This window comes from Indicator indicator, chromosome 21 (genome assembly GCF_027791375.1).
Source record: "Indicator indicator isolate 239-I01 chromosome 21, UM_Iind_1.1, whole genome shotgun sequence".
Lineage (NCBI taxonomy): Eukaryota > Metazoa > Chordata > Aves > Piciformes > Indicatoridae > Indicator > Indicator indicator.
Genome location: NC_072030.1, coordinates 11,956,407 through 11,970,610, shown reverse-complemented (window position 1 = coordinate 11,970,610; position 14,204 = coordinate 11,956,407). Strand labels below are relative to the sequence as shown.

Genomic DNA, 14,204 nt, shown 5'->3' with positions numbered 1-14,204 from the left:
ATTACTACAAAGAGATTTCAAACACACCCATTCATCCATCCCACCATAGATATAATCTGCTTATAATGTTACATGACATTTCCTTTAAAAAAGAAAAATTAAAAACATGATATTGAGCAGCAAAGCATTTCTCTAAACTAAACAAATTCTGTATCTGCACCAGAGAGTTGGCAATTCAAAAGCAAATCTAGACTTAATAGTATCGGGTTTTGAAGAACTAAGGAAACAAACAAACAAACAAAAAAACCCACCAATCAACCAAAACCAAACAACAAACCATGTAATCAATTTGTTTAGCAAAGCAGTCTACCACTTTCTCTGGTGTGTAGGATGTCTTGCCATATATAAATCATGTAGTATTTCTTCAAACCAAGGTGAAGTCAAGTCTGACACCTTGTTCTCCCTGTCATTGGTATGCACATGGTTCTCACTGCTGCTGTGGGGGCTTTGTGTATGTGCAACTAAGGAGCTGACTGGATCTATTAGTGTGTGTGTGTTTCAGTTTTATCTGGTGTTTTAATGGTTGAATCCATTACCAGCTATATCCGTTGAAAATATTAGTAATATGTATTACTCATGTATAGTGTTATATATATGTAAAGATAGAACATTTATCACATAATATATGTGGTATATGTAGTCTAAATCATTGAATATGTAAACTGTTGTAATCATGAATATAAACATTTAAAATGGATTGGAAACATTTCACTTTATGTCCTGCTCTTGATTTGTTCCTGGCTTTGCCAAATGTAACTGCATCTGAAGCTGTTAGCTGAAATGTATGAACTTTTTCCAAATGGGCATTTCTTAATAACCTTCTTATGGTAGTGGTCCGGAAATGTAAAATATCAGATCAGGTTGTTGACACATTAAAGAAACCATGTGAAATCTGAGGTAAAAAAATACTATCTAAGAAATCATTTTTATATTAATACCAAGATTGTATTGTTCAACATTATAGTGTGTTGCCATAAGTGAAATAAAGTTACTCTAGGGAGATTAATCCATTACTCAAACAGAGGAAAATCTATTGTGGAGGCTTCCTTTAACAATATTGCCCTTAGATTGTGAACTTTTCCCCCCAAACATTGTTTCAATGATTTTGTATTTTCACTCACGGAACAGAAGTATGTAGAGGATGAAAGAAGGAGTTTATCTGTAGCATAACCATACCTCTTCTGCAAACTGTGCAAAGAAGGTGAAACACAAGTGGTGAAGCAAACTTCCCTTTTTGTGACTACAAAATCCAATTCAAGCAGGCTAAAGGAGGGACGGAGGGCAGCCTAAGTACATTCCTCAGTGGGTTATACAAAATACGGGTGAGGAAGCATAGAAAAGTTTGTATCACTAAGTATGAATTGTGCAACCAGTTGAAGCAAATCTGAAGCCCCCTTGGTGGTTCAAGTAGTGATCCTGTTTCATTCTTCTGAGTCAAACTGTGATAGCAGAAGCCGTTCAATTTCTACCGCAGTTGAAAGAGATTGCTGATACCAGCTTATGTCACATAGGTAATGAAGGGAACAGTGCATGGCAGGTATTTGTTACAGGAAGAAGGATAAATATGATTGAAATAAGTTATTCTGCTCAGGGTTTAACTAAGTTGCTTAAATTATCAATGCAGAGTTCTTGGTGCAAGTGTTACTATCTATCACATGACAGAAACATGTCTTGCTGTTAATTCCCAACACTCCTGAAACTACATTTGGATCGTATGTTGTATTTTATGTTTCTATGTGTGTTTTGCAAAAGTTTAACAAAAAGTCTTGTGGTTGGATGACCAACCTACTCACTAACAAGAAAGGTACATACCTAGTTATAGCTTCTGTACTGGCAGATGATACAGATTATAAACTTCAAGGGTCAGTGTGACATAAAAGCATGGAGTTTTGAGTTGTAAGGTTTGGGGGGGTTCATTTTTACATCTGTAACAAGCTATTGCTAAACTTTTGTTTGAAACAGATAGAAAATAATGGACCTCTGATCAACATGATATACAAAGTGCTAAAGAACTCAGCACAAGGGTTACTATCCAGTATACATGTAAGACTACTTGCATCTGAAATGTACTCATCTCATTGCTTTTTAAAATAGCAGTCAGTGTTTATGTAGTCTGGCTTTTACAGGTGTCTTATGGTAAACAGTGATGCTTTCTTTAAGAATTTTTTTTTCCTGTGAAATTATGGCTGACCTCAGTGTTTGATTTTGTTTTATTATGTTTTGAAAATGATTGTGTCAAGTAGTTACTATGATGTGCAATTTTGAAAATGTGAAAGCATGCTAAAGTTTTCATTGTGTTCTCATGTTCACTGCTTGATAATTTTTTTTTTTACAGTTCTGATTATGTAATTTAAAATATCCCCCAAATCTGTAGACTCTGGGTTTTTATGTTAATTCCATTGCTTTGAAAAAGGCTTTTGCATTCTTTTAGCTTGCAGGTAGTTAAATATGCAAAATTATTATGTTGACATGCTAGTATTTATGTTTGTATGTAATTATTTGTTACTTATTATACATGTATTATACTATTACACTGTATTATATTGCCATTTTCTTAACTTCATGTATTCATGAAAAGGGTCCCATGTAGACAGTGGAATAACAAACATGTCTACAGAGATAGACGTGTCTTCATTTGAAGATTGCTGTGAAGGTTGGAAGTATTACGTCATGTGGTTTCTCTACTGATTTAAAAACCATGTTCTGTGAAAAGATAATCTCAGAAATTGATTTATGGAATGAGAGATTTGATATATTGTAAACATGTCAAAGTAGATTAATTACATTTCCACTGTAGCACTTTTATAGTAGTCTGTCTTTAATAAAATTTACCCTGTACTATGGAAGAGACCTTCCTTTATAGAATGAAATAATTGCCAAAAAGTTGTATTTTTAGTCGTTAGTTAATGCTGTAATTCTTGCAACCATTCAGTTCAAGGAACTATTCAAATACAGGTTTTAAAGGAACAGAACCTTTGCAAGCATAGATAGTTGGCATTATGTTGTTTTGTTCTGAACTTTGAGTTACTGAAGAGTTATTAAATAGCCTAATATAGCTGATAATCCTTTCCAGTAACATTTTAAATATATAAAGTCATATTTGAAAAGACTTGTGTCCAAAATTTTACTCACCTTTGTTAATAGCTGTAAATATTTAGCAATACTTTTCTTTGAACTGTTGAAGTGTAATTAGGTTTTAGTGTGCAACAGATTTCTCAGCTCACTAAAACATGTTTCTCTTAGGTGACAGGGCGGGACATGTTGAAAGAGCGAAGTACAAAACCTGTCAAGATTGCAGAAAGTGATATTGATGTAAGTATCAAATACCACTTCAGAACCTCATGCATTGTTTTGGGTGGTTATTGTATGTGTTCACATTATTATGGTCTCTGGGGTAAATTATTGCTTGTGGAGACTTTTCTGCTTGGTCTAAGTCTAACATATTTATATGACTTCATTCTCAGGTCAAGCTAAGTGTTTTCTGTGAGCAGGACAGAATCCTGCAGGACTTGGAGGACAAAATAAGAGCCCTTAAGGAAAATAAAGTGAGTAGATTAAAAAGAATTTTATAAAATAAAATAACAACTTGAATCATAAAATATGGACAAGATTTGAATCCCTCACATGGCTACTTCAGCTGCAGCAGTGAAGGAGAGCCTGTTCTTCAACAAGCAGCTAATACTGTGCTGCAGTAGGGCTGCCACAGCTCTGTACTGTGTAAGGAATTTTTCTGAAAGTGTAAATGACAGTTGTGTACAGATTGTAAACAGAAAAATTCCCCTCTTGCTGCTTTATGTTTTCCACAGTTTTGACTAATTAATGGGAAGATGTAATGGAAAATACCAGGTACTTTTAGTTACAATAGTTAATGAAGGCTCTTGCACTTCTCGTTTACATCTTATCTTTGCCACAGGAGGCCAATCCTAACCTCTAATGGCTTGTAGGAAAGACTGGGGGTGTAGAAAACAACTTCTAATTCCCACAGGTAGATCCTTAAAATTCTGTGTTTTAAACTTACTGCCGTGTTTCTCTTTGTTAGGATCAGCTGGAGTCTGTTTTGGAGGTTCTACACAGGCAGATGGAACAGTACAAAGACCAACCACAACATGCAGAAAAAATTTCTTGCCAGCAGAGACTTTTGCAAGAGGATCTCATACATATTCGGGCTGAAATATCCAAAGTTTCAACGGTGTGTGGTTCTGTTTGTTTCAAGGAAACAATATTTAAAGTATCAGTTAGGGTAAAATCATAATTTTTTCTTTGGATAGGAGAGTTAAGTTCTCTTCTGGGATGATTTTGTTCAAGTGCAGGGTTCTAAACTAGTACACAAAAAATTCAACAATCTCCCCAGCTTTCCTTTTCAATGCCCTTTTCACACCTCCCAAGAAAATCTCAAAAAACCTTTTAATACCTTTCTTCATTTATAAATTAATAAATTAAGGGCATAAAGTGCAAATCTTTCACCTAATCCTTTGAAAATATAAATGTGACTCCCTGGTATTTTTCCATGGGAAATGGAATTGGGAATGTCTGTTGATATTTTGGTTAAAATTTACAGTTGATGTTATGACTTACTACAATTCAAATGCAATTTAATGTTTCATTTTTATTTACAAAAATATATCTAAGAATTTGCCATGGAAGAGAGTATATTAAACTTGGGTGTTGTGGACTCAGTATGTTATTCTTACCTCCAATTGAATATGGGACTAGCTCTTGATGAAATTGTTTCTAGCATTGCATGGCCGCCTTTTCTACAGTAAAATCTAAAATGCCAGTATTTTTTTTTAAATGTCGATATGCAGTGGTTTGTGCCTGTAGAAAATGCGTGACTTTCACAGACAGCATTTGAAAATTAACTGGTGACATAAGTGGCAGCTAGTTGTAAGAATTACAATTGTACTGGTCCGGTCCAAGGCTCCTTCTCACACAGGCTTCTGGCTTCAGCAGTGAACATGACCAGATGCTTAAGGAAGAGTAAGGATAGGTGAGGCAGGTAGTGATTCATATCATAACCAATTCAGCTTCTAAGTATTCTCTGCTCAGAGAATTCCTGAGACTAGTATTTATTTTATCTACTTATAATCCCCAGTAAATCTGAATTCCAAGAACCTCTGCAATCTCCTATTAAATTCTGTGAAACTTTTGCATCCAGAATATTATCTGGCAAGATACTGCTCAGATCCTTTCCATGCTGCATGGACAACCACTTGCTTTTATTTTTGAGTCTGACTCGTACATGTTTCATATGATAAACCTTCATTCTTGTATGAGAAAGGATGGGGAACATTCAGAGAAAAAGCCCATTAAATCATTCCAGACATTTGATTTTTCTGAGGTCTGGGTCAAAAGGCAGATCATGGAAATAATCTAAGTAAGGGTGATTGGAGACCCATATTTTCCAGGTGATTTTTCCAGGCGTCTGCTTTTTATTTACTTCTAATGTCATTGCAACACAGTCTGTAGAACTTTTAAAGGATAACCTGCTTTGTGTTTCAAAACTTGGGTTCTGGTTTGGGTGACTGGATTTTAATTATAAACTTGTTTTACATAGAGAATTAAAGTAAAATGAGGTAGAACCAGAACAGATTCTTTCATAGCATAGTAGTCGTATTTCAGATTCTCTTACATGCCAGTTTTATGCTTTAAGAAATGGGTTTGTGTGAGGAACCTGGCTAGAGTTTTTTAACTAGGGATTCTTGACTTGATCTCAAAAGCTGTAAAACATATTGAAGTTTGTCATCAACTGTAAGCTATGTAGGCTATAAACTGATTATTTTTTTGTTTCTTTTTATAATCGAACAATACCATCTTACAAACACTTTGGTGCTCAATTAGAGAATAGATTGATTTCAGAGTTTATCATGACATTGTGTTACAGTGTTCCCTCTGTTAATAGGAAATAGAAAATGCCTGGAATGAATATCTGAAATTAGAAAAGGATGTGACCCAGCTGAAAAAAGCCTTACAAGAACAGATGAATAGTTCATTGATAACTCAGGTGAGTCCAATCCCAGACACTGAGTCACATAATCATAGAATTGTTTGTTTACTTATGAGATGATTTTGTCTGAACTTGGAAGCTATCACCTCATAAGAGAAATTCTTTGCAGCTTTTGCATTGTGTTCAGCTGTCAGATAGTTCAGTGTGCAAAGTTCAGATACTGTAGCAGCACAGCTAAGCAGTAACTAGCTATCTTGCAGCATCTGTAATAGTTTCCCATAAGTCATCTATGCAAATTTGTCATTATTTTATTATGCTTTTATTACGTGCTGACACCTTGACATAGATAATGTATTTAATTTATAAGACTGTGCAGGATTCTTAGTCATCCACGTATTTGATCTGACATTGTTGGCTTCTTTATCCATTTTTAAGAACATCAGTCACTAGCTTGTTATTGTCATTACTTGTTCTTTGTCATGTTCCTCTATTTATGGAAGAGTTATCTCTGCAAATTGTTTTGTGAAGTGGAATAAGTGTTTAACAGCCATCAGTAATTGAAAGGCATCTCAGGTTTAAATCAGTTATTCAGTTTTGAATCTCACAAAGAAGCTTTGTTTGAAGCTAGGTTATTTGTTTTATTGAACTGGATGTGGCATACCAGATTTTCTCTACATACCTGTTTACAACTGGTGATTTTACTCCTAGAGCAAAAATAACAGTACAGATTATTTTTCCCATGGTTAAGCAGAACAGTTTTGTTTGAAAGACAAAACAGAAGGAACACAGCTGATGTATAGATTTTGCTCAAATCTTGGCCAGTTTTTCAAGTGACCAGGACACAAAAGAGCTCACTAGTTAAATTTTTTAATTTACTTATTTGGAACAAACATCTGATCAGATATGAAGTCTATTTATTTTCACTATCAATAGATAAATGTTTTGTATCAAAGTGAGGGCTGTAAAATGTTTCTAGGTTGCATCAACCATCAAAGTCCATTAGTCCATTTTAATTTACTTTTAATTCTGGAGAAGGAGTGATTCAGGTTTTGGAGCCCAAATATTATGTCATTGAGCACAGCTGTAGAATGCATCCCTAAAAAAACAAATCAAACCAACAACAACAACCAAATTAAAAAAAAAAAAGACAGGAAAAAAAGAAAAAAAAGGCCAAAACAAACGGTATTTTAAAATAAAATCATCCCTGTATGAAGTTATTTTGTTTAACAAAGGGAAATTACAGATTTCCACTGAACATGCTTAAAATACTGTATGTGTAGCATATGATTCTGCAGTTTGCACATAAAAAACGTTAACTCAGGTTTAGTATCAGCTAGTATCACCTACATAATTACAAAAAATTGTGAGCTCACCCACAAACATATGCAGGTGGTGTGTTTTGTCTGAACGTAGAGATATGTATAAAAAAATGTTTCAGGCTATCTGTTTTGGAGCTAGGAAGAGGAGCTGATTTTTTCAGAGAGTATTGACTGTTCTTTAAAATGTATTTCTTCAAAGAAGTCTTATCCAAGTACCCATAATAATGAGAGCTTTTTTGATCTTTGCTGCAGGGTATGGAGACTCAAGGTTGTTTATCTAGTATTTTCCAATAGCAACAAATTAATACATACTGTATTTTAAAAAAATGCAGTGTTCTTGGAATATTATTAAAAATTTAGTAAATTTGCAGGCTCAAGTTGCTGTAGGAAACAGCTGATGTTTTTATCTAGCATTCATTAAAAGGCTAGAAACCAACTCTTTCAAGCTGCTTGGTCACAGCACATCGTCTTTTGCTTAAGGATTGGGGGCTTCTGGGCATACTGAAATTAACTGACGTGGTATTTTGTCAGTAAAAACATAGTGTTTCTCCTCCGGTTTTATAAATCATTCTAAATTATGTTTCTGTGTGAAGAAAGTTGAGAAATTGATTGATCTCTCCAGGTTACCTTTTCATGCTTGCCCATAAAGTATACTTACACCCATTCGTAAAAAGCAATCTTGGCTTTCGTAATTTAAAAGTAAATTAATCTGTTTATCTTTTAGATGTAGTCCATTTTTGATGTAAAATATTCTCTTCACATCAATATTTAAGTACTGTGAAGAAATAATATTAAAAGATCTGGCTTTTGTACAGTACTAATTGAGCACTTTCTGAGTGGTATCAGAAGCAGAATTTTTCATCCATATAGGGGTTTTAAACCAGTTCTGAGGCTTGATTATTGTAAATCCATCATTCAATTCCTTGTAGTATGATTAATCTCAGAAAAATGAAATTAAATGTGCAAATTTATAGTTCGAATCCTGACAATCTTTCAAGATTCATCCCATTTACTGTGCGAGTTTACTGCAGGCAAACGTTCTCCATCATTTAAATGTTTGTGTTCTTGGCACCCTGTTTGCTGATCTGTAACCTGGCTGAACATATTTTCTCATCTAAGACAGAAAGTGGAAAGCAATTTATATGCCTGCATTATCTCTAGGAGGTGTAAGAGCTTTTATTAATTTTTTTCTCTTCCTGGTTTATAGGATTAATTAGCAGTTATTTTGCAGCTCATGGCAAGTGATGGATTTCTAGAGTTCTTGAGCAGTTTGTAAGCAGTTCTTAACTGAAGTATTTCATTGCCTTCTGCTTGCTTTATTAATGCTGTTTTCCTCTTGGTTTTACTGAGGTTATTCTTAATGTCCATCTTTGAAGGCAGGATCACCAGATTTTGAGTAAGCAGATGAGAGTAGGTATTCATGATGATTGTAGTGAGCATCTGACTGCAGTGATGCCTTCAGCAGCCAAGGCCTCTGGCAAGACGAAATCAAAGGCACAGTCCAAAATGTAGAGAAAGCATCTCTTTCTTTCCTTTCTCCTGGAAAACCTCAGCATAGCAAACAGGATGCAAGATGAGACCAAAATCTGGAACAGCAGCAATGTATTGTTTCAACCTACAATATCATACATCATGTCTAGTAGGTCTAAGAATGCAGATATAAGAGTTAGTTTTGGGGTTGTATTTCATCCATTAAAAGCTATTAGGAAATTCACAGCAGTATTCAGGGAGACTAATGTTTGGGTTTTAATATTGGGTATTTTCTCTAAAACTATTTAGATAAGATTCGTAAGGCTGCCTTAGCAGTTTCAAGTGTGTTAGTATAGGATTTAAGAACAAAGTTCAGATGAAATGTTCTGTAAGCTCATTTTATGTGGAACATTAAACCAGGTTTCCAAAGCCTGATTAATACTGTAGGAAAAAAAAATGCAGAGGTGTCTCTGTCCCCCAGTCTTCAGTAGGAAGTCTTTCAAGACTCAGAAAATGCTCTAACAAATTTTGTGAGTGTTGGTTTGTGTTGTAAGGAGGTTTTCAAAATTGAAAATCATTATTTAACTCATTTCTAGACTGAAGATTTCATCCTAAGTTCTGAATCATTAGTTAGAGTTTGGTATCAAAAGAAGTATAAGCCCATAATAAATAAAAAATGAGATGTAATTGCTTTTTCTTTTACTCCAAATATCAGGAGAAAACACAAATACAGAAAGACCTGTGGAGAATTGAAGATGTTACAGCTGGCTTGAGCGCAAATAAAACAAACTACAAAACCATAGTAGACTCTATCAAGAATCCAGGTAAGGAAAATATAATTAAAACACAAAAAATAAGCAAATGGTGCTGAATCTTTGGGTCTGTGCAAATCATTTTGAAGTTTGTCCTACTGCAGAAAATTCAGTTAATTCTACTGCTGGTTACATCAGACATCTCTGTTGATTGAGCACATTAGGTATGCATTTCTTAGGCTGCAGTGGCAAAAAGGTTTTTTGGTTGGTTGTTTTCACATACTGATAGCACTCACATGTAACGAGCCATGGAAAAGAGAGCAATAATAGTAATAAAAGTTCTTCAAATTGCAGAAATAGTTTCGGTCACACACCAGGCTCATTCCAGCATAGTATCTATACTACATTCTGTAGCAGGAGCTTCTCTCTGTGTTCTCTGCTTTCCACCCACCACCTTGGATGCTGCCCAACCGCCCTTGCTGCAGTTGCCTTCCCCCCTCCCTCTTCAGCAGGTGTTTGGTGAGCAGAGCAACAACATCAGATATGGAAAAGAGGAAGGGAAAGTATATGTGGTCTGCATTTCAATTGCTTTATTATGTTTCAAAGAAAAGACCTGATGCATCGGGATAGCAAGACGTTGGTAACTCCTACTGTAAATTCACTTTTTGTTTAAAGTATCTTTGCTTACCTTTTACATACTGAGCAAGAGTAGTTCTGAGATAGTAAGATCTTCTTTTATTTAAGGAATGGCTATGAATGCTTAGCCTTGCCTAGATCTATAGGCATCTTAAGGAAATTGTGGCTTGGGGCCAGTTACAGCCAATGAACTGATTTCATATGACTTAGACTTTTCCTTCTTTCCCTCCCACTGCACCCCGCAAGGAATTCACTGGATGATAGAAAAGTGTGTGGGTTTGGTTTTGATTGGTTCTCATCAAGAAAATGTTTTTGACCCCTGCTATAACGTAACAATCATTTTTTTGTTTCCAAAAAGAAACAGCCCCATTTCTGTTGAAAGTAATGTGGAGAGTACTAGGGCTATTTTATGAAGTCTAAGGATGTCTATTGTTATTCTTATAAACATCAGTGATAAGAACAACTAACAGCTAATACGTTTGCATATTTCTTCCCTAGAGAGAAAAATAGTGCCTTCCTTTTCCCAATCTTCAGTGCCTTCCTTACCAGCTTCCCTTTCAACTGCAGAGAGCAAACTTTCAGTTCTTCAGAGCCCTCCAGCCAGCCCAGTTAAATCCCCTCTGGAGGTTAGGCTGTATCCACAGCCTTATTTCCAGGCCAGAGCACAGCACCAAGCACAGCAGATGAAAAAGATCGAGCCACCTCTTCAGTCACCAATGAAGCTCAAGCCAAAGGTTGTAAGTACTGCCCTTGTGAGAGCTATTCACCAATGTTTCACTTTGCTCCTGGCAGAAACTGAAGGTTTAGTGGTTACGAAGTGTTCACAGTGGAGGCACAACAGGGAGACGCTTCAGGTGTTTGTATTGAAACTGCAATAGCACTTAAGGGAGAATATGTATGTAATCTGGAGCTTTATGTACAGTAGCCTTATACTGGTTTAGAAAGTACCAATGCAGAGCCTTTCTTGGTAATGCTTTGTGGTTAGTTAGCTGTTTGCTTTCCTGGGTCTTGTTTGTTTTTTAAAGCCTCACAGTCCTGGTGTGGACAGAGGAGAGCCTGCTAAAGCAGTCACAAATAACTCATATAATGTAATGAACTTTCAGGCAGTTTGTGCCAGACTGTTTGCTAAATATCTGTGCTTTCCTTTTATAGCAGGAAGATGAAGCACCACCCAGACCTCCTCTGCCTCAGTTGTACAGTCCTGATGATCATCCACCAGCTGTTCCACCTCTCCCGAGAGAAGCCACTGTCATCAGACACACATCAGTGCGGGGCCTGAAGCGTCAGTCAGATGAACGAAAGAGAGACAGAGAGCTCGGACAGTATGTAAACGGAGACTATAGGGTGAGCACTCATACACCTCTACACCTGCACTTTAAAGATATCTGAACCTACAATGAAAGATAGTTTGGGCCTCTAGATCTTGTCATAAAGAGGGAGATACAATGACAGAGAAATAGTAATGGCAGGGAGAGATCTATGCCATGAAACAATGGCATAGAGAGACCCGGTAATCCAGCAAATGAATTTTAGGATTTATTTTAACATTATCAAGGCTTGCTGTTTGTGATTTCATTTCACCTCTTGCATATTTTTCCGTACAGGTGGAACTGCGTTCATACATGAGTGAACCAGAGCTAGCAATGATAGGTGGTGACCTCAGCCAACCTTCCAGGGGTTTAATAAGCTCTGAGAGTGGATACCAGACATTACCTACCCGTGGTAAGCCAGGAATTTATGTAGTTGATTTTTAACAGCACTACCTGTATGAGAGCTTTGCTTTCCTAGGGTTTCTGAGAGACGGCTTTTATTATCAGATCCTTATTTTTAGATTGACTAGGCAGTGCTGTGAAAGTCTGGAAATTCTGTGCATTTTAATAATGCCATTGCAGGCAACCAGCCTTTTGCAAAGCAACTTAATACATAATGCTTAAAACTAAAGGCATTCAATACATGAATGTCTCCTATACTCATTTTCCCTCATCATTTCTGTGTGGTCTTATACAGACTCAAGTATTTTTAAAACATTTACCATTTATTGCCATTGAAATGAAAGCAGTAAAGAATATTAATATAATGCCCCCAGACATTACATCTGAGTTAACACTCCATCCCCACTGTGCCACAGTCCTGTAATTGTTTCACAAATGAGGACAGAGAGGATATTTGGGGAAGAGCAATTAAAGCTGTGGCCATTCTCTTATTTCTTTCCTTTCAAACCTTAACTGTTCGTTAAGGTTTGATTATCTTCATAGTTGCAATTATTTGTACCGTTTAACTACCGTGAGTTCACTCCATACCTCATTTATTATGAACTTCTAAATTATAGCAGATCTTTCTGAATTTTGATCAGTAGTGGCTTGAAGCACATTACTTTTGGCTGAAATGAAATTTCATGCCTCTCACGATCTTCTGAACTGCAAAATGTGAAACATGATTTGATATAGTAACCATACTGCCATAGAAAAAGCATGATAATTTAAGAAGTGTCTGACACTTGTCTTCATTTTTCCTGTCATTTGTTTTTAAAGCACTCTTTTTTTTTCCTTGTAAAGGTCTATCTGGATCGACTTCCAGATTGCACCAGTCATCTACCATTTCATCATATGCAACGTTTCGAAGGGATAGGTCCAAGGTAAGCTTTAAATGAACATCTGAAGGCAAGTACTTGAACCTTTTAAAACAGTGAAGGCCAGACTTTGTTTTGCATAGCAGAAAGCGGGATTGTAGTAGCATGGGAGAGGCCTGTGGCAGTCAGACAACTTACTGCATTTGATAGAGATTTATAAAACAAGGTTTAGAATCAAAATCAGCAATTCTAGATAGAAATCTAGAATTGAAATATGGACATCAATTCTGTGTTAGTTTAACAGTCTGCTATAAACAAACCAATACAAATGCAAAAATAATATAACAAAATTCTGTTAAATAAGGTAGGAGAAAGCGTTCATTTTTTGTGTACTTATTAACTATTAACTACAACAGGTTTTGTGTGTCTTGTGACTTCTACAGGAGAGACCAAAGAGTGCCTTGGAACGTCTATATTCCGGAGACCACCAAAGAGGCAAGATGAGCGCAGAGGAACAGCTAGAAAGAATGAAGCGACATCAGAAGGCATTAGTTCGTGAACGCAAGAGAACTCTTAGCCAAGGAGAAAGGCAACCTGTTTCATCTCGGTCTTTCATCAGGCCCATTTCTGCAGACGTAGGCTCAGTATGTTAGATATGCCTTAAAAGGACTAAATGAAAATATCTTTGGATTTTATTTTTCCTAGCAAGCACTTTCACTTGAGTGTGTGTGATGCTTCTGATTGAATTGAATTAGTGCTATACAGTATAAAACGAGCCCAGAGAGTGTGAGTAACAGGTGCTCTTTTTCTACTGGTAGTTAGTGTGTATAGCAGGTTCAGAAGGTAAGTTGGTCAGAGGTCAGTGTGCTGAGTGGAGGTGTGAGTATTTTGGAGTGATTTCAGAGATACAATTGGAATTGTATTTAGAAGGTGTAAGAAGCTTGTACAGTTCTAAAACTGCTTCATAGTTGAATGGCCCTTTTAGAATGTTCTTATTTGCCATGGGTATTTTTAATTCATAAATTAGGCTGCAAGATAGTCATGGTAATACCAGCCTGAGGTGGTGTTTATTTTATTAAAGGGATGATAAATAATCAGTTTTGAAATCTAATCATGCTGGTGAGAAATTTATGTAAGAGCAAATGTGTTTTAACTGATAAAAATTCTTCTTTAAAGCTGAAAATGTAGAATATTCTGATATGGCTCAGATTTAAACTGCTGAAGAAAAGGATTTTTGTTGCGTTCTGAGATGAAATACTGTACAGAGGAGAAGTTTGTCATGGTACATTTTGGATACTAACCAAAGCAGTTCTAATTGATGAAGTTACCCAGTCACTCACTTGGTGCTAAACCAAGCTTATACTATAATTGCACTTATGCTGTGGTCTTTTAATTTATTGTTTTTTTTAATTTGGTCCACTAGAACTTTAGAATGATCACCTTGTTTTACCTAATTCATTGCACAAGATCTCTTGCTTTTTAGATTTGTCACTCATCATACCTAATGCCTTTTG

The 14,204-nt window shown here is 35.9% G+C and overlaps 1 protein-coding gene across 1 annotated transcript in view; it reads left to right on the top strand.

Moving 5' to 3' along the window:
* Positions 1-13,343, top strand: part of PLEKHA7 (pleckstrin homology domain containing A7) — a 125,271-nt gene extending 111,928 nt beyond the window's left edge. Inside the window, 10 exon segments of the mRNA XM_054390524.1 lie at positions 3,244-3,312; positions 3,465-3,545; positions 4,040-4,189; positions 5,900-6,001; positions 9,449-9,557; positions 10,620-10,858; positions 11,274-11,465; positions 11,726-11,843; positions 12,677-12,785; positions 13,139-13,343. Of these exon segments, the coding sequence (XP_054246499.1) occupies positions 3,244-3,312; positions 3,465-3,545; positions 4,040-4,189; positions 5,900-6,001; positions 9,449-9,557; positions 10,620-10,858; positions 11,274-11,465; positions 11,726-11,843; positions 12,677-12,785; positions 13,139-13,343 (1,374 nt within the window).
* The last annotated feature ends 861 nt before the right edge of the window (positions 13,344-14,204 follow it).